General features: G+C 48.9%; 1 protein-coding gene across 5 annotated transcripts in view; it reads right to left on the bottom strand.

Annotated features, from left to right (window-relative positions):
• Window positions 1-19,424, bottom strand: part of ABCC8 (ATP binding cassette subfamily C member 8) — a 74,564-nt gene extending 55,140 nt beyond the window's left edge. For 4 of the 5 annotated variants that reach the window (XM_036862611.1, XM_036862609.1, XM_036862614.1 and 1 more), the window contains exons 1-6: window positions 19,237-19,424; window positions 17,799-17,940; window positions 13,728-13,849; window positions 8,010-8,176; window positions 6,145-6,387; window positions 5,064-5,252 (exon numbers count right to left, since the gene is read on the bottom strand). In XM_036862611.1, coding sequence (XP_036718506.1) covers window positions 5,064-5,252; window positions 6,145-6,387; window positions 8,010-8,176; window positions 13,728-13,849; window positions 17,799-17,940; window positions 19,237-19,384 — 1,011 coding nt within the window. In that variant the 5' untranslated portion in view covers window positions 19,385-19,424. Of the gene's footprint in view, window positions 1-5,063; window positions 5,253-6,144; window positions 6,388-8,009; window positions 8,177-13,727; window positions 13,850-17,798; window positions 17,941-19,236 lie in introns of those variants that run through there. The other variant, XM_036862612.1, reaches the window with a different exon arrangement.
• Window positions 19,425-24,904: the final 5,480 nt, after the last annotated feature.

Raw genomic sequence — 24,904 nt, forward strand, 5'->3', positions numbered from 1 at the left:
GACACTCATTCACTGTGTCACAATGATCAGAAAGCACATACGCTGGAAAATGAGGGCTAGAAAAATCAACCGATCTCATTGGTTAGGCTATGGGTGCTATTTATTAAATGCACTCATCAGTATTTATACATTTTTCACAAAGCAACAAATTCTCTTTTTTCAGGTCTAAAGGCAAAGCCTTGACCCCTTCCCCTAACAACACACACACCCTGCGGTCAGAAATAATATTTATTTGGATCAAGAATTTTGTGACCTGTTAAAATGAAAATCTGCTTGCAGGTATAAGTCATTGATTGGGTCATTATTTGATCTCTCTTCAAAGAGACAGCGTAAAAGAGATGGAGGCCAGAATAGCTACATTTTGATTAAGAAGTGGGTTCTAGACTAGCCAAAGAGGCCCAGGATGCTGCCCAGGGAAGGCAGGCCTTGGGAAGCTTCAAATGGCTGTGAGAGCACTGGCATTGCCCAGCACCTTGAAGACTGGAGAGAAAAGGCCAAGGACTTACAAGTTGACATTTGGCGGGTGGTAAATGCTTTGGAAGATCAGATGCCCTTGTCTCACATTTTCACAAGCTCTCAGGGAGGAAATTGTGTTTGTTTCCAGGGGTTTCCCCAGTAGCGCTCAATAAATATATTTTAAATTAATCAGTGCATATGATCTTCATCCCCCCATCTACTTTTTATAGAAGCTATACATTTCCCCATTTTACAGTCGAGCCAACAGAGGCCTGCAGAATGTAAGTGACTGCTGAAGAGCGCAGAGGGAGTTTGTTGCAGAGGTAGGCCTAGCACCCAGGACTCTTGATTCTACAGGTCTGACTCCCGTTGCCCCTGCCTGGCCAGAGGTATGACTGGAAAGGCTCCTTTCCCTTGTTCTCTGGAGCTTAAAGGAGAGGGGGACACTTGGGATCTTGCTTCCAATTTTGGCAAGGGCCAAAAAGTGAATTGCTTGTAGGTCCCAGTTCTGGGAGGCCCTGGGTAAAAACACTTGAGAACTGTCTTTGACCACTCACAGACCAAGGCACCCACCCATCCATCCACAACCATTTGACATCGTGGTTTAGAGCTTAGACTTTGAGGTTAGCCATATCTGAGTCTGAGCTCTGACTCATTAGGTTAGCTACTATGTCCTTAGTAAGTTCCTCAACCTCTCTGAGCTTTAGTTTCCTTACCTGTAAAATGAGGCCATTAAGGGTTTCTACTTCAGAGAGTTGTTATGAGAATCCAATGTAACAATGTAGGTAAAAAAATTTTTTAGTAAGTGTAAGCAGTAACAGTAACATCTGCATTATTCATTGAAGAATCATTTCTCCTGTGCCTCCTGGGTGTCAGGCATGGAGCTCGGCACACAGAGGTCAGACAATGCAGGTCCTGTCTTAGGAGACTCAGGGTCAAGTTGAGGAAAAAGAAAAGGGGTGCTTTGATGGTGCAAGCATAGGATATTATGGGAGCACAGAAGAGGAGCATCTAATTCAACCAGAGGAAGGCTTCCTGGAGGAGGTGACATTGGAGATGCATCTTGGCAGCTGAGAGGGGGTTAGTGACGCATGCCAGACCAGAGCAGCTCATGGGCACTGTCGTAAAGAGACCAACCCACACGCTGACATCACAAAATCACAGAAATGCATATAAGTTCTCAAAGTACCCACAGTGATAGCCACAAATATAGGCGTCCAAATGGGAACACAGGTATACACAGAAAGAGACATACCAAGAGACACAGGGACAAACAGAAGGACATACGCATAGACTCATAAGCAGGTCTCAGGAGAACTCATTCAGAAACACACACTCACTAACCTACACATGACTCCCACTGGGGTTTAGAGGCCATTTGAAGCTTTGGCCCTGAGATCAAACCCAGACTGTTCTTTCTTTTTTTCTCTGCTCAGCTCACAGCCTAGAGCAGTGCTGGCAGGTTTCAGATGCCAGCAGTTTTTCATAAATCCTTGCCCCCCTGACAGATCAGAGGCATCCATGGAAGGTGACAGATTGTTGGTGGGGGTTGGGTGAGAGAGGGGGCTGGAAAGAGATCTACTGTGGGCTGTGCACAGCCTGGGTCCCAGCCTTCCCTGGGGAGTGGCAGGGGGACAGGAGTGCCAAAGACCTAGCAGGCTATATGACACTTCCAGCAATAAAAGAAGAGATAAGAAAGGCTTGTCCTTGAAGATGCCAAGGGCGGTATGATTCTTGTCAAGTGTGAGTATCCTGGCGAGGGAAGAGAGGACAGGGCAGCCACTGATAACAGAGTAAACAATGGGTGCCCGGCTGCGCTGACTGCAGCAGGATGGATTCAGGCTGAGCGGAAAGAAGGGCTTTCTCACTGAGACGGTTGTTAAACACTGTGACGTGTAGCTAGAGAGCTTCCTTCTTTGTTCATAAAGACCAGAATAGCACCTGTCTCTGTGGGTTAGAGCTGCCTGCCGGGAGGTAGGGGGGTGAACCAAGTAACTTTAATGAATGACCCCTTTCCCCTACTTTCTGAGCCCAGAAGCCCAAATGAGAATTAAGCCATATCCCAAGCAACCACACGATTGACGACTCTTTGTTGCTGACACTGGAGACTATATTTACTTTCAACTCTCGTTTCTATGTCTGTAATTTGCTGATTGTATTTGGGCTGCAGGGAACAAATATTAAATTTGATAAGGCCTGCTGCCACTGAGGCAGGGCCACCTGTCTCGGCGACTTATGTGCCAACAAGTAACTGAGACAAGAGCGTTCCAATGAGAGGGCAGCAAATCTCAGGGTTTGTGTATAAACAAAGAGAAAAGAGAAGGCAAAGCTAACATTCAGATGAACTAATATTCTAAGTGTTGTTCTCACCATCTCTGACACATCCGCCCTCAGAGTTCTTAGGAGACTGGCATAAGAGTTTTGGGAAACATAGGAAGAAGAAGACGATGTGGACAAGTTGATAAGGGCTCTGGCTGGTGTCACTTCCCCCTAATATTAACAACTGGCTCCATGCTGCTGCAGTTTTATCAATGTGGAGTATTTGGGGGTCATCTAAGGTCAGACTGAACCTGAAGGTGACACTCCTGTGGACAAGAGAAGCAGTCTCTTCCCCCCTCTTTTGGGGTCAAATAAAGTTCAGCGGCTCAAAAGCCACTGAAGTCTAAATAAGCAAAAAGAGTCCTCAAAGTTTTTTTTTTTTTTTTTTTAGGCTTTCTCAAGTTTATTTTTTTAAGGAATTGACACATTATAGAAGCATTTTCTAAAAGCGAAAAAATTGTGAAGTACAGTAAAGTTTTCATAAAATTTATTTCAAAGTTAATAGTCCTCACATTCTTGATTGAACAAGAAATCTACCCATCTTAGCCTAGCCAACTCCTATGCATCTGTCAAGGCCCCGTTCAAATACCCTCTCCTCTATGAAGCTGTCATGATCACTGGCTGAGTTAGTCACTCCTTCTTCCCATAGTTCCTTGTATCTATTTCCGAGCAGTAGTATTTAACACATGGTATAAAAATATTTTATTTAGATTTCTCTCTCCTCCATTGGGTTTCACAATCCTTGGAGCCAGCAGTGATGGCTTGATAATAATAATCAATTTAGCATCATGATTGTAAATGCCCAGACTATGGAGTGAAAGAGACTTGGTTTCAAATCCTGACTCTGTCACTAACTAGCTGAGAGACCCTAGGAAAAGTTACTTAACCTCTTTGAGCCTCAAGTTCCTCATCTGTAGAATGGGGATTAAAATACCTATCTTATAAGTTGTATGGTTATGTGAATTATATCTCAATAAAACTGTTACAAAAAAACTTACCCTAAAGGGCTGTTTTAGGGATTAAATGAGATAACACATGGATAACTTCTGCACACAGCCAGGCATGTATTAAGCAGTCAATAAATGGTTGTTATTATTGTTAATCCTCCTCATCGTAACCATTGCCTCTACACTCTCACAGCCTAACCCAGGTCTGGCACATGGTAGGGTTCAATAATCATTTGCTGAGTAAATCAGACAAACAGACTTGGAGTGTCTCATATTCCCGGCCAAAAGTACTCAGCTGATTAATTATATCTCTGGAAAAAATTCATATGACCCTCCTGAGGATTAAATGGTATCTGCAATTTTGGAGCCCACGAGATGAATAACATTACACAAGGGAGAGTCGTAAATTAGTAGTCAGATCCCTAATTAGTAATTCCCTGCATCATTTTTGGACTGTCTGTTTGTGGTTAAAAGGTTATAATGATGTTCCTGCTGGGAAAATAAGACTCTGAATTTTATTAGAGGTGAAAAGTTTTCCGTTTCGTGACCATCTAAACCTAAGTGGCAGCAAAGAAACAGATGGAAGAATTAAGTACTCCACCCTCACCCCCAGAGTGGATGCTATTGCCCCAAGAAAGGAAAATAAACCCCAGAAAGATTTTCTGTCTCTGTTGTCCGACAAATTTCAGTCTGTAGCATCTTTAGAGCCGGAAAGGCCATTGGATATCAGCTAGTCCAATGGGTTTCAAATATTTTTAAGACATGGAACTCTTTTTTAAAAAGAAATTTTAATGGGCAAGTCTAACATATTAATAAAACTGGGGCAGCTTTTAATAAACTTTGGAGTGGAGGGAGAAAAAGCCCTACACACGGAGGTTTCCCACTCTCCTCCCCCCAACAGCGCCACCAAAATGGCCCTGCCGAACATTGAGTGCTGTGAATATACAAAACTGAAGAAGATAGATTCGCGAAAAGTTATTTAGAGTCTGTTAAGATGACATGAACTAAAAGCTAACAAATAGAAGCTCTAGACACTGGATAAACACATGCACTTCCTGCAACTTTCTGAATGATGACATAACTGAGAGAGCTATTATGGTGATTATGGTATGGTGAAAAGAGCAGAGTGCCATAAATCCTCTAGGGGCACAAGCTTGCCTTCTAACGTTTCTGTTGACCAGATGCAGAGCATCTCCTAGAGGGGGATATGGCTAAGGGTCTGTGCATGGTAAGGAGCTGCCCCGGTGCAGTCACAGATCACACACATCGGCCTCTTGCCCTTTCTCACCCGTGAGTGAAAACCTTGCAAAGGGTGCCCTGCTCTACCCCTGGGTGGCCTACCTTGGGCTGGAAGACGTGATTCTCCTTCCCGAGGTGGTCCACAATTCCAAAGATGCACAGTGGCCCAGCGAAGCCCAGCAGGTCAGCCAAGATGCGGAAAGTGCTGCTGAGGACCAGGCGCCTCCCGAAGGCATGGCAGAGGGCCTGCCAGATGGCCCGGGCACCCTGTGTGCTTTGCATGTCCTTCCGCTGCCCAGAGAGACCCATGGCCGGGTCAGAGTGGCTGAGGGCCCATTCACAGCAGGGCCCAGCCTCCCAGGGAGCTCCTGGCTCCTGCTGCCTGGGGAAACCCAGTGGCATCTGCTGCAAAAAGGTGAACTCCAGGAAGAAATTATGGAACCACCAAGCGTGTGGTTGTGTGGGTCCATACGGGGACCCAACATGGTCCAGATGGGGAAACTGAGGCCAGATGATGGATCAAGGTCACACAGCTGGTCAGGGACTACGTGGTGAGCACAGCACTGTAATGAGGGAGTAACATATGCCAGTCCAGTGCCACTGTGTCTGCCTCAGCGTCTCCCCTTGATGCTAGGGCAGAAGCAGTGAAGGAGCACTGGACTGGGAGTCAGGCAACTGGCTCTACTACCCACCAGCTGTGGGCCAGCTCTGGGGAGGTCACAGCCTTCCTCAGGGCCTCAGTTTCCTCATCAGTGATTTGGAGAGATGCCTGCCTGGCCCAAATCATAGAGTTATTGTAAGGATCAGGCTACTAATGGCCCTGCTCTCCAAATGGATGAAAATTCCCACCTTTACAGTCACTGAGCTCCAAAAGGAAGAGCACAGGGCATGGGAAATCAGTACCTCCCTTCAGGGCCTCAGTTTCCCCACATGGACAATGAAACTGTTAGACCAGATGAGCTATAAACTGTGAGGGCCGTTCCAGCTGTGACTGTCCTATGAGTCTTTGGTCTTGGACTTGTCCCTGGTTCACTGTGTGACTTAGGGCAAGCCTCTCCCTCTCACTGGGACTCAGTTTCCCCACTGTCCCATCAAGGGTTTGACCTGATACTTTCTGATGTCCCCATCTGTGACTCTAAACCAGAGGGCAGGGAATGGATGGGGTGGCCATGCCCCCACTGACCGCCTGGGCATCGAAGGCCTCGCAGAGCCGCTGGTAGTTGGTGAGGGCCCTCATGGCGATGGGCAGCTTCCCAATGGCTCGGAGATCAATGGGCTTCTTGTGGGCAGTCTTGATGAAGGCGTTCATCCACCAGTAGGTGCCTTTGGACAGCAGGTTCACGAAGGGCTGCAGGAAGCGCACCCCCAGGTCCTGCAGGTCCTCTGGGGGCTTCACTTCCCTCGGCATCTTGAAGAATATGTATCTCTGTAGGGCACATGGGTCACTGGGGATGGGTAAGTGCAACTTCTCACCACCCACTATTGTGCCTCAGCAAAGATCTGGGGTTGTGACATCCCACCCTTGACCTCTAATAGATGGGGCCATCGTTTGCCTATTCCCAGGAAAAGGATCCCCCAACTCCTCTTGGCTACCAGCGCCAGGGCCTCCTGACTCATAACTCTTCATCGAGGGCCCCTCTGAATCCCCTGGGGTGGGTTGGGTTGGGTTGGGGAGGAGCAGCTTCCATATACCATCTTCTCCTACAATTCTGAAGATGCCATTGTGTTTCATGTAGGGTTTGCAGAATGTGGAGCCATGCAGACCTGGGTTTGAATCCTGCCTCCTCCGCTTACTAGCAAGGCGTCTTTGGACACATCTCATCTAAAGTGTCTCCTCATCTACAAAGGGGATGATGTGAGGGTCAGTGGAGGTAGGGAATATAGAAGCCTCTATAGGCTGCAAATCACCAACTAAAGCAGAGGAGTCAGAGAATGCAGATTAAAGTAGCACTTTTTGCTCATCAGACTGGCGCAAATTAGAAATGGCTATAGCCCCCCTTGCTGGTTGGAGAAAGGGAAAGCGCTTTCTGATTCATTGCTGGTAGGTTACAGCATTTCTGGAAGGTAATCTGCAGCATCAATTAACATTTAAAATACACAGACCCTTTGAGCCAGTAACTCCATTCCTTGGATTCTCTCCCATAGAAATAAAAGCAGCAATACACAAAGATATAGGTATGTTGAATATGCCATTATTTATGAAGGTAAAAAGTTGGCAACAAAGTGAATGCCCATCACTAGGGTAATGGCTGAATAAATTATGGCTCATCCCCACTATGGAATATTATGCAGCCATTAAGGAAGCTAAATTAACCATCTTAGACTTGGAGGGAGTCCCCAGGGATATCTGTTAGATGAGAAAAGCAAGCTGTGAAAAACTATGTATAATATGATCCCATTTTTAGAAAACTAATATTGAAAGAAAAAAACAATACTTATATGTGTTGAGAAGAAATTCTTAACAGATACAAGTATGTGGTATTATATTAATAAAAGCAAAGAATGGAAGGACACATACTAGGCTGTTAATCTGGGTTACCTGGGGAGAGAGAGGTTGGGGGAGGGGAGGGTATGAATCTCAGAGAGGGAAAGGGGGCAAGCAAAAATGATAAAGAAACAAAAGACATGTATGTAGCCACATTTGCCACATTTACTCATTCATGTGTAACTATATGAATACATTAAAATAAGCCTCCCTGACCTCAAAAAGAAAAAAAAAATCAAACAAACTCAGAGAAGCCAGTACCTGAAGCTTTTATTTCCTCTCTATGGGATTAAACCCAGACTCCTACAGCCTCAGCTGTCACTTCCTCTCCCCCTGGGAGCCTGGGGTAGAGGGCAGCTGGGCCGGATGGAATGTTCCTCCTGAAACTTTTCCCACTGGCCTCAACTCTCCTTTTGGGAGTAGGTAAAAGAAGCTGACTCCTTCTAGGGCTTGGCTAAGAAGAGGGTGGGGACCCACACCCAGGCGCAGGACACGGGTCAGAAGCCCCGCCCTGGCCCAGGTGTGTCCTCAGGTGGGTGGCAGCCCAGGAGTGGCCCGCTTACCCTCACCCTGATGACGTTGACCTCCACGAGGAGCAGCATCCCGTAGAGGATCACCAGCAGCCCCGTGAGGCAGAAGCGCAGCTGCGAGAAGCCGATGTCGTGGTCGTAGAACTTGACAAACTTGATAGTCTTGGTGATGAAGGCCAAGGTCCAGTAGACTAGCAGGGCTGCCGAGGAGAGACAAGAGAGCACGGAGGATGTGTGTGCACGTATTCATGTGTGTGTGTGTGCAGCTGTGTGGAAGAGGACAGAAAATAAGTGTGTCAGGGAAGAGGTGTGTGTGTGGACAAGCAAGTGTTATGGGTGTGAGTATGCACATTTCTGAGTAAAGGGGTGTCCGTGCATGTGAATATATGAGTGTGTAATTTTGAGACGATTGTGCATACATTAAAACATTCATGATAGGTATGTTCAAAAATAATAATCATCTTGAAGTCAAGTGGTCAGCCAAATTTCCCTTTACAATAAATAAGAAGAAAAATAGTGGATTTATTTCTTGAATTTAACTAAGTTATAGGCACCATACCAAATAATCACTTTAATTATATTTATCTCATTTATTTCTTACATTAGCCTTGTGAAGGAAGTCCTGCCGTCATGCTCAGTTTAACAGACAAAGGAATCGAGGCTCAGAAAGGTTTGGTAACTGACCTAAGGTCACACAGCCATTAAGTGGACTAGCCTAGTGCCGGAGCCTGTGCATGTAGGCTCCACCCTACAATGGCTTCCTTGTGGAATTCCCAAGCTGGGAAGATCTTAAAGGTCCTTCAATCTAGCCCTTTCATTTAACAGATGAGGAACCTGAGGCCCAGAGAGAGGAGGTGACGTGCCCAAGCTCACTGCAAGTTAGTGACAGAGAGAGGGTGAGGGCCTAGGTCCCTGGCCCCCAAGTCCAGAGTCCACTGCGGCATGATGATGCTCCTCAGGGAGCCTGGGGAGTGGGGGATACAAAAGAATAAATCACAGTCCTGAGAGGCAGTGTGTATCGTGGTTAGAGCCGGGCCTGCAGCCAGATACGCCTGGGCACAGATCCTCTGACTTAATAGCTATGTGACCTTGGGTAAGTCATTTAACCCATCTAGGCTTCAGTTTCTTCATCCATAAATGGGAATAATAATAGTACTACCTCAAAAGTCGTCATGAGCAATGTATGGAGAGCATTTAGCACAGTGAGCCTGGCACACAGTGGGTGCTCTTTGGATATCAGCTGTTAATATATTTGTTATCTCCAGATTTCAGACCTTGGACCCTAAACATCAGGAGCCATCTGTGGATTCTATCCTGTAAATTCCCACCCACCCCCATCCAAATCCACCAATAAACCACAGTCAGCTGGTGACAACAAAAGAGAGCAGTAACTAAATCCCCCTTTAGGGGGTGCTTTAGCACAGGCAGTCCCTCCCCAATTACTCCCTAGAGTCATATGCTCTGTGATATATGATATATATGATCTTATATGTGATATAAGGTCAGCCTAAATGCCTAGAGCTCCTCTCTAGAGGAATCACAGAGAGGGAAGGAGACTGTCACCCTGCCTTCATCCCTAGGTGGGCCAGGACATAAATGCCAGGGCATCTCTTGGGGACAAAAGCTGGGGTCTGTCTCAGCCTGGCTCTGGGCTGGGAACTAGGTTGAGACATTGAACTGGGGAGGGACAAATGCCACCTGAGCGAGAGCATCAGGATAGAAGGCAGGAGCATCCGCTTCTGGTCCCAGCCCTCAAGACTGGGATGACGTCCCTCAGCCGGGTCAGGTCTCCAGGTCACAAGGAATCCCCTAGCTGGGGGACATCCCCCTGCATCCACACCTATACTCTCCCAACAGACTCTATCCCAGGGACCAGAACCTCTTCAGACCTTCGTGAGGGTTCCTCCTGGGGCCAAGACTTGAAAATATGTCTCAGATTGGTCTTGCCTCTAACACGTAACAGATATGGTTTGATTTGATCTTTATAAGAACCCTATGCCTTAGGCAGGGACTTACTATTCCTGTTCAGATGGGGAAACTGAGGCTCAGAGAGCCTGAGTGTCTTGTCCAAGGTCACACAGGGAGTTAGTTGTGGACCCAGGACTAAGCCCAGGGGTTATTTCCACAGTCCCATCCTACAGTGCTGAGCCCTCAGCCTGTTGCCAGACACAGCAGCATTCGGTAAAAGCTTAGTGCATGTCTGAGAGAAAGGAGAAAGGAAAGAAAGTAGTAAAACACAGGGGCTGCTGGTGAGTTTTAAACTCTGAATTCCCATTACCTCTGCTTCTTCCCTCCCTTTCCTCTCCCTCACCCCCACATCCTACCTATTACCAAATTCTATTTTACCTCCTAATTATCTTGAATCCACTCACTTCTGTCCATCTGGGTGGCCATCTGGGTCAGGTCACCATCATGTCTCCCCTGGACCACCTTAAGAGCTTTCTCATGGTTTCCCCACTTCCCCTCTTGCCCTCCTCCAACCTAGCCTCCGTAGAGCAATACATTTGATCAAATATGATCTCAACACACCCATGTTCATAGCAGCATTATTTTTAATAGCCAAAAGGTGGAAGCAACCCAACTGCCCATTGATGGATGAATGGATAAACAAAATATGGTGTGTGTGTGTGTGTGTGTGTGTGTGTGTATATATATATATATATATATATACATATATATATATATACACACACACACACAATGGAATATCATTCAGCCTTAAAAAGGAAGAACATTCTGACACGTGCTACAACATGGGTGAAACGTAAGAATATAATAAGTTAAATGAACCAGTCACAAATGGACAAAATAGTGTATGATTCCACTTATACGAGGTGCCTAACGTAGTCAGATTCATAGAGACAGAAAGTATTATCGAATGATGGTTTCGAGGGGTTGAGGGGAGTTATTGTTTAATGGGTGCAGTTATTGTTTAATGGGAAGAGGAAAGAGTTTTGGAGATGGATGGTAGTGATAGTTACCCAACAATGTGAATGTATTGAGTGCCACTGAACTGTACACTTAAAAGTGGTTAAAATGGTAAGATTTACGTTATGTATATGTTAACACATACACACACACATCCCAATCCTCAACGGCTTCCCATCGTCCTTGGGATAAAGAATAATGCCTGTAGTGTGGCCTTCAAGGTCTTGCCCCACCTGCCACTCCAACCTTCAAAGTTCAGCTCCCTTCTGTTCTCTGCACTTCAGCTGCTGTTTTTTGCCCAGACTTCCTAATGCGCTTTGCATCTTCTGCCTCTGGGCCTTTGCACATGCTGCTCCTTCTGCCTGAAGCATTCCCCTGTCCCTTCTCGCAGTTAGTTCCTACCTATCCTTCAGTTCTTAGCTCCAACATGACTTTCTCACAGAACACCTTCTGATCTCACCTGGGTCCAGGAACAAGGTTACTTCGCGGGACAATGTAAGCCGCATCATGGGTCACCTTTCTGCAGGATTCCAGACCTGTGACCGGACAGTAGCTTCCTCAAAGGGCCAACTATTCCCCTAATACCCGCTGCCCTGCAGCTCATGGGGTGCATCCTCTTCCCTTTTCCCTGTTCTAGAATCTCTGGCTTTGTGGAGAGCAAAGCTCTACCAAAGGGGGGAGTTAGTCTTTGTTCCTTGGAGAAGGACTGGTCCATCCATGGGTGCTCATTTGTGCTTTGCGGAGATAATATTATGCACTTTCTGGAGAATGAGAAAATGAACTCGCCAGATGCCCAGACAGGGTGTTTCCAGGGGCACCGGTCAGCTAGGCCTCGTGGTTAATGAGAGGTCTCTGTGCATGAGGAGCTGCTTCAGACACTGGCGCGGGAGGCTCTCCGAAGCCTGTATTTAACACCTCTCCACCTGCTGCCCCCTAGTCCCCCAACCACACTCACTTGGGGGCCCCTGGGGTGGGGGCATCACCAGGGTGATCCTGATGGAGCCAGCTCCCACCTTACACAGGAAGGTAGACCTGTGATTAGCTTGGGAAACATCCTCTACCCACTCATGACACCATGCTGTCTCTGGCTTAGCACAGAGAGTTCCAGACTCCAGATGTCAATTAGATGCTATGATTCCTAAAAATCATAGTCTGACTTAATGACACACGGTCTGACCACAGCCTAACAGTCAGATGTACAGCCCTGGCCTTAGACATGCAGACTGAGCCCCACACAGAGGCAGATCTGTGGATTTATACCTCTGGCCTAAGCACAGTCTGAGGACCCTTAAACACACAGTCTCAGCCTTTTTAAGAGCCTGCTTGGGTGCCAGACTCCTGGGATCTAAACCTTGCTCTGAGGACTTCCCTGGTGGTCCCGTGGTTTAGAATCCACCTTCCAATGCAGGGGATGCAGGTTCGATCCCTGGTCAGGGAACTAAGATCCCACATGCCGCGGGGCAACTAAGCCCGTGCGCCACAACTGGAGGGCTCGCGCACCACAACTACTGAGCCCGTGCGCCACAACTAGAAAGAAGCCCGCGTGCTGCAACGAAGAGCCCACACGCCGCAATGAAAGATCCCGCATGCCACAACTAAGACCCAGTGCAGCCAAATAAGTAAATAAATATTAAAAAAAAAAAAAAAAACCAACTTGGCTCTGGCCCTTGACTAGCTGGGGAGACTAGCGCAAACCACTTAACTACTGAGCCTCGGTCTCCTGATCTATAAAAGGGAAATAATAATGGTACCTACCTCACAGAGTTGTAAGGATTAAATGAGTTAATATATGTAAAATGCTTAGGATCGTGCCTGACACATAGCAAGTGTTAAATGAGCGTTCACTGTTATTATTTGTAACCTCTCTGAGTTTCAGTGTTCACATCTGTAAAATGGGGATAGCAACAGTACAAGAGGAAGAGTGTGGGAGTTAAGTGAGATAATGCATGGAGGAAGCTTAGCATTGAGCCTGGCACACAGTACACACTCAGTAAATGTCAACAGCCATCACCGTTGTTTCTGACTGGGACCCCGGCCACATGGTGTCAGAAGGTCTAAGCGGGCACTCCTAAATGTTGGCAAACCACAGGCTCTGGTCCTGGGGCCCTTCTCTTTCCTCCAGGTTACCTCATTTGGGCTCAAGATGTCACCTATAAAGCCATGACTATCTTAGACCTCCTCTGGAACACCCAGCTTGTTTATCTAACTGACCGCCTGACACTTGAGCTGGCTGTTTCAAACTCAACTGTGGCCTAAACACCCCAACTCCTGCTCCTTTGCCATGTCAGTTACTAATACCACCATGTTCACCCACGTACTCTGGCCCAAAGCCTAGGAGTCTTCCTTGTTCCTCTCCTGGCCCCTGACCTCATCTCCTACCATTCTTCCCTTTGCTCATTTGCCTTCGCCCATACTAGCCTCTTTGCCAAGTTTGTTCCTATCAGAAGGCCTTTGCGCTTGCTGTGCCATTTGCACGGAAACATCTACCCCCGAACGTCTGCATGCTCACCTTTATCAGAGACCTCCTCTGAGCATCCTACACAGACAGCAGCACGGCCTTCACTCTCTACCCCTTACCCGGCTCTATGTTCTTCACGGCATCCTCACTGCTTATTTGTTTGCTTGTCTGTTCACTGTCTTTGCTTGTACGTCTCCTCCACCAGACTGGAAGCTCCACAGTGGCAAGAATTTTTCTTCTCTAATTCTGAACCTCTAGCACTTAGAACAGTACCTGGCACATAGTAAGTCCTCAGCAAACATTATCTGAAGGAACAAATGGAAGTCCCTATCTCTCCCCGTTTCCCACTCCTCCCCTTTCCCTACCAATCAGCAGCTTGGGGAAGTTGGAGGTCTCAATGTTGTGATAGTAGATCACAGAGGTGACAGCAGCCATGAACGCCATCCCGGCCGGCATGTACAGGTGGAGATGGCGGGACTCGGTCACCCTGAGATAAGGGCAAGAGGGACAGAGAGAGAGAGAGAGAGAGGGAGAGAGAGAGAGAGAAAATGTAGATGAGCTGCGTCGTACCCTAACAGAGTAACCCAGGCCTCGTGCTTAGGGCACAGCACACAGTGGGGCCTCCAGAACACACATGCCATAGAGTTCCATACCATATGCTGGCAGCTCTGCCCAGCCCATACCCCAAACACGCCTGTTAACTAAGGGGCCCAGGCGTTCACACAGAGATGCTATGAGAGCTCGGTGTTCAGGCTTTGAAATTCATGGCCTTCTCTCTCTGGGTTCACGCTTACAGAATCTGGCATAGGGGAGCTGGCCTTGGCAGTCGCAGCTGCAAAGCTTCTGGCTTGCAACCAGCTTATCCCCCTACAGAGGCCTCAGTAGGTGGACTCTGGTCTGGTGATAAGCCCCATAGGGAGCCAGAGCTCCCTCCCAGAACTCAGCTTCCCCACGACTGTTGAGGAGGCTCAACTTGACTGGTCCTGATCATGCCCTTCCAAGGCTCCCTTCTATAGAAAGCAAAACTCAAAGGCACAGGTGATGTGGCCTCAAGCTTTTTTTCCAGCGCTGCCCAGCCTGCTCTTTCTAGTGAAGCTATGGTTAGGAACCCCTCCATTGCCAGGAGGCCTCCTCCAGTCTTCTGCTTCAGCGCTGCCCTTGCTTGCGCTGCTCCTTCTATCCAGTGTGCAAAGAGTCCCTGCCCTCGAGAAGCTGACAGTTCGGAAGGAAGCAACCATGCTCAGAGCGAACCGTCGGACTAGGCAGTCTAGGGAAGTGGTATTGCAGATGGACAGAAGGCTGAGAGCACACAGGGGAGGGTGGGCAAGCAGGGAATGCTTCACAGAGGAGGTGGCACAAGGCTGAACTTTGAAGGATGAGCAGGAGTTCAACAGAGAACGTGGGGGGCATGAAGAGAGCCATGTTGGGACCCCAAGCGGTCTGGTGGGACTAGGATATAGCATAGAGGCAGTGTGTTTCCCTTCTTCCTCGCTAGAAGAACCACAAGTTTGCTCCAGCAGCAATGTGCCCAGCCCCAGGGAATGGATGGTGATTGGTTCAAGCAGCCATGCAATTGCACACTTCTCTGTCAGTGATCGGTTTAAGAGTGGCCATATAACCCAATTCTGGTCAATGAGATGTAAGGAATGTCTGTAGAAGATGATCTCCTGCATAAAGAAGAGGCCTGTGGGCAACATGCTCCCTTTTTCCTTGCTTAGTTGATGCCTGGAGTTGGGCAGCCATCTTGTAACCATAAGAGAAGATATGGTGGACACACAGAGTATGGTATAGAAAGATGTGGAGAAGCTGGGTTCCTGATGCCATTACTAAGCCACCACACCAACTAAAAAAGGTGGCCTCCAGATTTCTTGTTAAATGAGGCTGTACACGTTGATATTCTTCAAGCTTGATTAGTGGATAGTCTCAGTGCAAGGTCTTCGCACTGTTACAGGAGGTACAAGGCAGTCACTAGTGGGGGCACTGGAAACAACCAACACCCTGTCCAGGAGGTCTTCAAAACTCTTGCCTCTGTACTCCTTGAAATAATTTTGAAAAACTCTGTACTCCTGCATACATTTTTAAGTGACATCTAAAATGTTATTTCATAAGTTTAAGTACATTCATTTATTTTGCAGTAGAAGGTAGAAATGATCAACATTTTATAAGATGAAATAAGACAGTGAATAACCATAACTGAAATAAGTATTTTATGACAAGACTTAAATAGATTTAGGCTGCTTTACTGAATAATATACACTGACTTAGGTAAGAAATTAGGTAAAAGTTTTATATATGGCTTTTTCCCAGTGTATGGTGGTCTGGGAAAACATTCTATATTTAAAAAAAATTTCTAAATAACCTATACTGCTTTGGTTGTTGTGAATTCAGAGCATCACAGAGAAATAATACTTAAAGGAAGACAAGAAGCCCTACAGGTTAGATGCCTTAATTAATCACTAAATGAGGCTTACCTTAAACTAAACTCAAGTTTAAAGGCCACAGTTTTAATGGCCCCCCTCTCTCATCTGCCCCATACACTTCCGGCAAGTCTGCCAACCCAGGACAGGGACTGTGGCTTCTCTTCATGTCTGTTCCCCTTCCCATCCTCCTTCATGCTCCCCTGCCCAGGGATGTAGGCCACAGATGGAAACCAGCAAATACCAGATAAGTGCCTATTGAGGAGCTGACCTGCTCTCTGGGGAGGAGATGGCGATTTGCACTGAGCTGGAGAGGTTTGGGATACAGGTGCTGCCCCACACAGGAGGGGCTGCTGGACAGCCAGCAGGACGGAGTCCCCAGCCGTATTCTATCCAGTCTCCCACATTCTGGGAATATACTAGCTGCCCAGGGCTCTGCCACTCTGCACTCTGCACCCTGTCTATGCTCTAATTTCATCCTCCACTGCCCTATGAAGCAGGCAAGGCAGGGAATATGATGCTCATTTCACAGGTAGAGAAAGTGAGACCCAGAAGGGCTGGGTGACTTGTCCAAAGTCCCACAGCTGGTACGTGGCATAGCAGAAATGCTAGCAAAGACCCAGGTCTACCTTCTCTGCAGGAAGGGTATTTTCCCCTCTGTCGCTTTGTTCATTACAGCCCGGTGCGTATATTCTGGCCGGAGGGCTCACAAGGCATCCCTCCCGTCTCTAGCATCTGTGCTGCTTTGGAAGGGGTGTTGGGATGGAAGGCGGGAGGCAGACTTGTCACCTGCTAGTTATGTGGCAGTATGCATTCTGGTCCTGCTCACCTGAGGGCTTTGATAGTCAGGAGGAGGCCCAAGGCAAGCAGTTACCACAGAGATTACTGCTGAAGCCAGGATGCAGGGACATTGGGAGTGGGAGGGTGAGGGAGTGTGTGTGTTGGTGGGGGTGAGGATCCCATCCTCCTGCCATCCATCTGCAGGAGCCGGGGCTGGCAGGAGTGGAATCTGGGCATACTCTGATTCCAGCTCAGAGGGATTGGACCTCAAGTATTTAAGCCAAATGTCCACCACCCTCCACCACCCCTTCACCCAGGCAGTCACTGAGCCTTGCCGATCCTTCCATTCTTCCTTAGTGAGGTGGCTGCTTCCCACCCCTCCCCACTCGCCCGTGGTACCTTTCTCACGACTCCCCACTGGCCCTCCCTCTCTGGAACTCCTCTGCCTGTCAGAACCCTAGTCATCCTTCCAGATTCTGCTCAGAAGTCCCCTCAACCATGAAGCTTGCCCAACTCTGCCTTCCTTTATCCTCCCACAGTACTTACTTGTAACGTTATTTCATTTATTCTCTTAAGGAGTCACTAAGGGTCTATGGAGCTGTCTCATGTGCCTTGCACTGTGAATACAAAGATGAATGAAATGCAGATTCCAACTCTGAGGCCTTTCTGATTTAGGGGGGTGACAGTTTGCAAATAGATATAGATGTTAACATACAGTATGATCTGTGCTGTGGCAGAGGTGTGAAGAGTATGCTGTGAGGCCCAGAGGCAAGGTGGGCATGGGGAGAAGGCCCTTAGGAATGAGGCTAGAGAGAGGGAGGGCCGACTGTGAGGAACCTGGATGCCAGGCTGAGGACTTAGGACCTTGTAAACAACCGGGAACCAAGGAAAGATCTTAAGCAAGAGTGATTTTTTTCCCTCCAAGAAGGTAACCCCAGCAGCTTGTGGGAGAGGCTGGGCATATCCACTCTAATAGGCTCTAGTATTATTTCACCAGGTCTTGGTGTGCAGATCTGGGTTCCCTCCACCCTGCTGCACTGAGAGCAGGGCCTGGTTCTCACTGTCCAGTGCCTGGCACAGAGTGGCTGGCACACAGATGTTGGGTAAACAGTTGCTGGATTTATTAGCAAATGAAACGATATTGGCTCATGGAATGCAGCTGAGCTGGGGTCTCCCTGGGCCTTTTAGGAAGCACCCTTGAGTAGATCCACTCTCCTGAGTCCTCTGAGAGTCACTCACCCATCAGACAGGATGCCCTCCGCGATCTCACACACCAGGACGAAGAGCAGCATGAAGGTCAGGATCCAGCGCAGGTTGTGCCCCGGGAAGTGGAGCCATGTGCTGTGGTGGATGTGCACCTTGGAGCTCTGACTGCCCCATCCTGCAAGGAGAGACAGGAAGAGGTGGGAAGCCTGGCTCACCTGGAGGAGGTTTCGTGAACCCCAGGGGGGTGCTTAGGCATTGGGTCCATGGTGGGGATGAGGAGTGTACCCATGACAATGCCCCAGTATGGTACACATGAACTAAATGTCCTTGCATGAAACCCTGGACCCACAGAGGCCCACATGTGCAGGTACCCATTTTATATGCGGACTTCTTGTGTGACAAATAACCGCATAAATAAACCATTTGGTTGAGAGCAACAGTGTAAATGCCGGTACAATTTTTGATACACATGTGAGCCATAAGCTTCCTTCCTATTTCTAGTTGTCTTTGTCAACAACTAGCAACTTTTTGCTTCTGCAGCATCCTCCTCTTTTTAATTTTGTAGCAATTTTTCCTTTCTTTTCAAAAGCTGTATATGAATCTTAAGATTTGCCTTTTTTTCTTAATTAGAGCAAATTAACCCGTTTTGGGGGAGGCAGGGAACACCCTATGAGTTGACAGAGCTAGCTAGCTTGGGAAATTCGAGGTCTTGGAGAGAGATAAAGGAGACCCTGGGAAAGAGGCACACACGACTGTCTGGGCGGTGACGCCGAACTCTGCACAGGGCTTTCAAACAGGGGCGCTGGTGGCCTCCGTCCGGGTCGCTGCTAAGTCGGATCGGCTCTGCCCCGAGCCCGAGAAATTGCGCTCCGGAGACGCGCGCGCCGCGGTGGGGTTATCTGGGGAAGCGGAGCCTCTTCTCGATCGGGGCGAGTGGAAGCCCAGGATTGCCGGAGGCTACCGACCACTGTCGGGCTCAGCCCCTGGGAAGCACAGGGCTCGCAGGGCCCCCAGCCCAGCCTCTGAGGCGCAGGCTGCACTCCTCCCTGGGCCCAGCTGCGGTTGACGAGAAGGGTGCCTTGGGGGAGGGGTGGCCCGGCTCTCTACACAGCGCCTCTGAGGTTACAGCCCGACCCCCTCCCGACCTTTCCAGCGCGTACAGAGACCCCTGCTTTCCCCTTTCTCCACCCCAGCTCTGGCCCTGCGGTGGCAAAACTTGGGGGTCCCCTGGGTCAGGAGCTTCCGTTGTGGTGCGTGCGGTTTCAGGGACACCCCGGGAGTGAGGGCTGTGCGGGTGTGCGAGCGCCGGCACCGCGGGGCATAACACAGAGCAGGGGACCCCAAGAGGGAGGCGAGCGGCGGTCGCCTGGCCGCAAGGGGACGCGGAGCGCTGCGGCGCGCAGCGCCTCCTCCTCCTCCTCCCTCCCGACCTCCGTCCTCCCCTCCTCCGCTGCTCGCCCCGCGCGCTCACCGATGAAGAGGATTGGGAAGGTGATGAAGAGCAGGAAGACGTGCGGCACCACGTTGAGCGCGTCCACGAAGCAACCGTTGTTGAGGACGCCCTGGTCCACCCGGTAGGCGGCCGAGTGGTTCTCGCTGCCGCAGAAGGCCAGGGGCATGGCGGCGCGGGCTCGGGCTCGGGCTCCAACTGCGGCTGGCTCCACGCGCCTCCCGCGCTCTGTCCCCTGTAGCTCCGCCGCCCGGCCCGGCCGTCAGGCCCCAGCCCCCACCCCGCGGGCCCCGCCCCGTCGGCGCTCCGGCTCTCCCACCCCGCCCCGCTCCTCTACCTGCGGGGCCTGGGGGGCGGCGGGGAGCCCGACCCGCCGGGCCGCGCTGGGGCAGAGTTCCAGCTGTGGCGGCCCGCACGATGCGCTGGGGGCCGCCTTGTGAGTGCCCCGCCGCGCGCGTGCGCTGGGGAAGAAGGGAAGACAGGCCGGGTGGGTGGGCATGCTTGAGTCTGGATGGGAGGGTGAGTGGTGCAGAAGAGAGGAGGAGGGTCCTCGCGGCTCCGGAGTGGGCGCGGTCGGAGTCTCGAGTGTGACCTCCCTGCCCGGGGTCTGAGCTGTGAGCTCACCTGGGCCTGGCTCTTGCGGGTATAGTTAGAGCGGAGGGTCCTGGTGGGGCAGTGTGGGACAAGCCCCACCCCATATGAATAGGAAAAGCATTAAAAAACATTACCTAGCGGGGAGCTTCGAAGGTTTTCGAAAGTGGTTCCAAGCGGGGGACGTTCATAGGTGCTTTACAGCATATCCCTCGCTTTCACAAACGGAATCTTCCAATACTCCTGCTAAGTACAGGTTAATTGCTCCCATTTTTCTGGTGAGGAAACTAAGGCTCCGGGAGGTTACATGACTGACCCAAGGTCTCACTGCCGACAAGTAGGGAAGCATAACTTGAACTCAGCTCATCGAATTTCAACCCGCACTCCCCAGCCCCCATCTACCTCAGGCATGGGTCTATTACATTATTGAAACCTCCAGCGACTGGCAGGTGAATGGATAGAACAGATCACGGCCCAAGGTTGAAAAAGAGGTGCTTGTGGAATTATATCCAGTGAAGGCAATGGAAGGCAGCCAAGAGGGGTGGAAAGAGATAGTGTCAGATACCCTAGGCTGTATCCTTAACCTGACACAGACAGACTTAAGGAGTTCAAGAACCTGGTGAAATCGTAAAGACAATATTATGCCTTCCTATACTTTTTGGAGAAATTCTCACAGGTCTGTGACCAAAAACGTTTACGTCCTATGAAGAAAGAAGACAAAAGGGGATTTGGGGTTAGATTTTAGAAGAAATTTCTGAGTTAGGGATATGGAGCATAAATGCATCTGTTCTCAGGAGGAGCTAGGGGGTCATCAAGGAAGCTCTCTTCAGCCCTTTTCCCTATGAGCTTCACTGAGGCTGTTCTGAGGCTGCTTTGAGGCTCGAAGCCTTTACAAGACACTGTCAGGCAAGGACTCAGCTTTGCCTTAGGACTTGAGAGAGGCCAGGGCAGAACCAGGAACCAGAGCAGAGGGCAGGTGGGGCTGAGTGAAGAGCTTGGGGAGGGCAGGAGCTCAGGGTTCAAAGTCCTCAGACAGTCTCCGACTTTTTGGGTATCTCTCTGAGGCCAAAAGATGTTTCCTGCAGTATCAGCCAAAATAGTGAACACTTGGTGGCTGTAAATGTCCCGTACCAGTGGCAGGAGTTAATTAATCTGGGTGAATGCAGCCACTGAAAAAGTGATTGCTGAGTCTATGTAGTCAAGTGGGAAAAGCTTATGAGACAATGTCAGGTGAAAAAGGAAGGAACAAAATTGTGTGTTTCCTTTGATTACAGCCATATTAAATATGTATGTTTGAATGCAAGCCCACGGGGGAAGCTCAGACTTGGAAATGGCTGTTACATTAGGGCGGTGCATAGTATACATTAGCTACCGTTGCTGTGTTTATAATTACTGTTATTACCATTCTCTTTCTGTAAGAACGAAACAACTGAGGTTCAAAGAGATGAGATGGGGAATTCCCTGATGGTCCAGTGGTTAGGCCTCTGCACTTTCACTGCTGCCGAGGGCACAGTTTTGATCCCTGGTTGGGGAACTAAGATCCCACAAGCCTCCAAGCACGGCAAAAAGACAAAACAAAAAAAACTAAACAAAGAGATGAGATGTGCCCTTGGCCACCTAACAAAATTGCTTTTAGGTTTTTGTTTTCAGCTCCAAGTTTTTTTTTCAAACTTTCTGTTGCCATTTTGTTTTTGTAGTTATACTGTTAGTTTTTCACACTTTCAGCAGTGCTGTTTTTCCTTTCAGTGGTAGGTATATATATATATTTAAATTCCTCAGTCCTGGCTCCACCACTACTAGTTGTGTCATGTAGGACAAGTTACCATTCTGTGCTTCAATTTCCTCTTTTCTAAATGGGGAAGATAGTAATACAGACCCCAGAGGATTAAAATGAGGTCACAGTTATAAATGTGCTGTGTAAGCCTGGAAGATGGTCCTGGCTACCTCATCCTCTGGGTGCCCACCCATGGGACCCCCTCAATCAATCATGGTTATCGAGTGGTCTTTCCCTTCCTTGGCACTCAGCACACAGTGCCTGGCACATCGCACACACTTGCCTCTTCTGGGCCATTTGAAATAAACAAAAAGCCTGGTCCAACCCAAGCTGGACCCAGGTGTAAAGGACAATTAAGGGATCACCAACTGGGACTAAGAGGAGGCTGGAGGGGGGCACCACGTTTGCCATCTCTAGCACAAACCTACTGCGTGACTGTGGGCAAATTCCACCTTTTCCTACACCTAGCTTTCCAGTGAGGATACCCATCACCCTGCCCATCATGTGGGTGTTATCTCGAAAAGTGTGGAGTCAGGTGCATAAAGAGGCATGAAAGGGCTCCTGCTGTAACATGGACTGTGATCTTGGAAACACCCAAATGTTCATCAATAGAGGGCTGGTTAAAATAAAACTAACACACGAACAAACAACATGATAATTCCATAATGTGGAGTACTGTGAGGCAAATACAGAGAGTAAAGTAGGGTTATGTACACAGACACAGAAAGATGTCCAAGGCATAGATGTAGAGCAGTCAGTGAAGCATGAAACCATTTTATTTCTGCAACAGAAACAGACGCAGAGCTACAATGTCTCTGTGGGGAGGCGCTGGATCTCAGTCACGCTTTCGCATCTCCAAAGTTGCTTGCTCGCTTCTGCTGCAGGGAGATGGAAGAAGGATTCACAACAGGAGCAGGCTTGGAGCAAGGGTATTCCCCTTTGAAAATTCTCAGCCTTCCTCATAGCAGAATGGAAAACCTGGGAAGGATTTCACGGACCTGGATTGTTGCGCTCCTGGGCCCACTAGGTGAGTGTGGCCGCAGGCAGGGCCCCTCCCCTCCTTTGTGCAGGGAAAGGAAAGCGTGGCGCAAGGCTTCAAAAAAGTCCCTTCTAGCTCTTCTAGCAAATTCCAGGTGGAGAACAGACAACTGGTGTATCAGAGAGAGAGTTCTTGAGATCAGGAGACTGTGCTCAGCCTCCCTACCTGCCTGTTAGCCACTCCTTAACGGGATGCTGAGGGTACTGAGGATCTTACTGCCTCTCAGTCTTCATCTCCTGAGGAGGGCGTGCAGCCCCCAAAGAACAGACTTTTGGGGAAACCTGCACATCTGTGCATTAGGCCTCTTCTCTGTGTTAGAAGCCAAAGGAAATACCCAGTCACTGCGTCAGTCACTGGCATTAATCAGGGAGCCAGATGGGAGGACCTGAGTGTGAGGGGGTCCTGCTGAGTGGGGCCTCACCTGTGGGTGAAGAAGGCTCACAAATGACCTGGCAGTGATTTGCTTTGGAGACAACTTCCATTAGTGATGGAGGGGAATGATTGCATGTGAGCTGCATGGGGATCCCATAAGGTGCACTGGCCTGCCCCTCTCCCCACCCGAGGCCACACTGCAGCAGGATCCCCATCTGGGCTCAGACAAGGAGGATGCCTCTCTCTGGCACAGCCTGGCCCCTGACAGGTGCCTCTGGCAGGTACAGCACAGACTCAGCTCTCTGGGCCTGGAGGGCCCTGCCAGAGCAGGAGCTGAGGCCAGGCAGGGGTGGGGTGGGGGGGCGCTGCTGGACCACCTGTCTTCCCTTCAGCCTCTTCCCTCCCCCCCACCCCAGAGGGACCTCAGCTCCTGTCACCTGAGGAGAGGATCCTGGACCCAGCTCTATGCTCAGGAAGTTCAGGTCCCAGCTCTACCCTGACCAGCCATGTGACCTTGGGCAAGTCAGCCTCTCTGATCCTCAAAGAGGAAGAATAAGCCCTCTCTTATGGATCAAATGTGTGAGAAAGCCTGGCAAACAATAGACCTCATATCAAGTTTTTCAATTCTCAAATCAGCTGAGGGCTTCTTATCCAAAGATAAGACACTGATCAAGACACTGATCCTCCCCCTGCTAGTTTTAGTAAATGTAATTGACATAGAACATTGTATAAGTTTAAGATGTATGACATAGTGATTAAATATATGTATAGGATTATCCTTGTGTTTAGTTAACATCCATCTCCTTACATAGCTATAATATTTTTTCTTGTGATGAGAATTTTTAAGATCTACTATCTTAGCCACTTTAAAATATACAATTCAGTATTGTTCACTATAGTCTCCATGCTGTACATTACATCCCCAGAACTTATGTATCTTATAACTGGAGGTTTGTACCTTTTGACCACCTTCATCCATTTTCCCTATCCCGCATCCCCACCCTCCATCTCTGGTAACCACCAATCTGCTCTGTTTCTATGAGTTCAGCTTTTTTAGATTCCACACATAAGTGAGGTCATACAGTATCTGTCTTTCTCTGACGTATTTAACTTAGCATAATGCCCACAAGATTCATCCATTTTGTTGCAGGGGGCAGGATTTCCTTCTTTTTATGGCTAATATTCCATTATCCATTTTCTTTATCCATTCATGCATCGATGGACACTTAGGTTGTTTTCCATGTCTTGCCTATTATAAATAATGCTGCAACACTTACTGATTTTTAATAATTGATTGAGTTCCTACCTAAAACTTAAGTGGGCAAGAGCAAAGTGCCAAGCCCCTTATAGCGTTATCTAGCTTGATCATCATCTCCCTTTAAAGCAGGTGATAGAATCATCATTACACAGGTGAGCATAAGGCAGAGAGGGAAAGTCACTGGCCCAAGGACCCCCAGCAAAGTAGGTAGCAGAGCTCAGGTTGGAACATCCTGCTGAGAAACAGGGGTGGGCTGGGGTAAGGGTGGGCTAAATGAGGAAGGCCAAAAGGGGCGTGGGAGCTTTCCAGTTGGAAGGAGGTGCGAGGAGGTAATGGGGACTTGTTTGGAAGTGGTGTCTGCAGAGCAAGACCACGGTCCTTATTGAGACTTGGCCGCTTGAGTGTAGGCCTGTATGTAAGTACACAGCCTACTTCTTGGTGCACTGGTGAAAACTTGGTGTATAAATGGAGGTACGTGTGGGCATGCCTGCCACTGTGATTCTTTTTTTTTTTAAATTTAATTAATTAATTAATTAATTTGGCTGCGTAGGGTCTTCGTTGCTGTGCGCGGGCTTTCTCTAGTTGGGGTGAGCGGGGGCTACTCTTCGTTGCAGTATGTGGGCTTCTCATTGCGGTGGCTTCTCTTGTTGTGGAG

This window comes from Balaenoptera musculus, chromosome 8, assembly GCF_009873245.2.
Source record: "Balaenoptera musculus isolate JJ_BM4_2016_0621 chromosome 8, mBalMus1.pri.v3, whole genome shotgun sequence".
Classification (NCBI taxonomy): domain Eukaryota; kingdom Metazoa; phylum Chordata; class Mammalia; order Artiodactyla; family Balaenopteridae; genus Balaenoptera; species Balaenoptera musculus.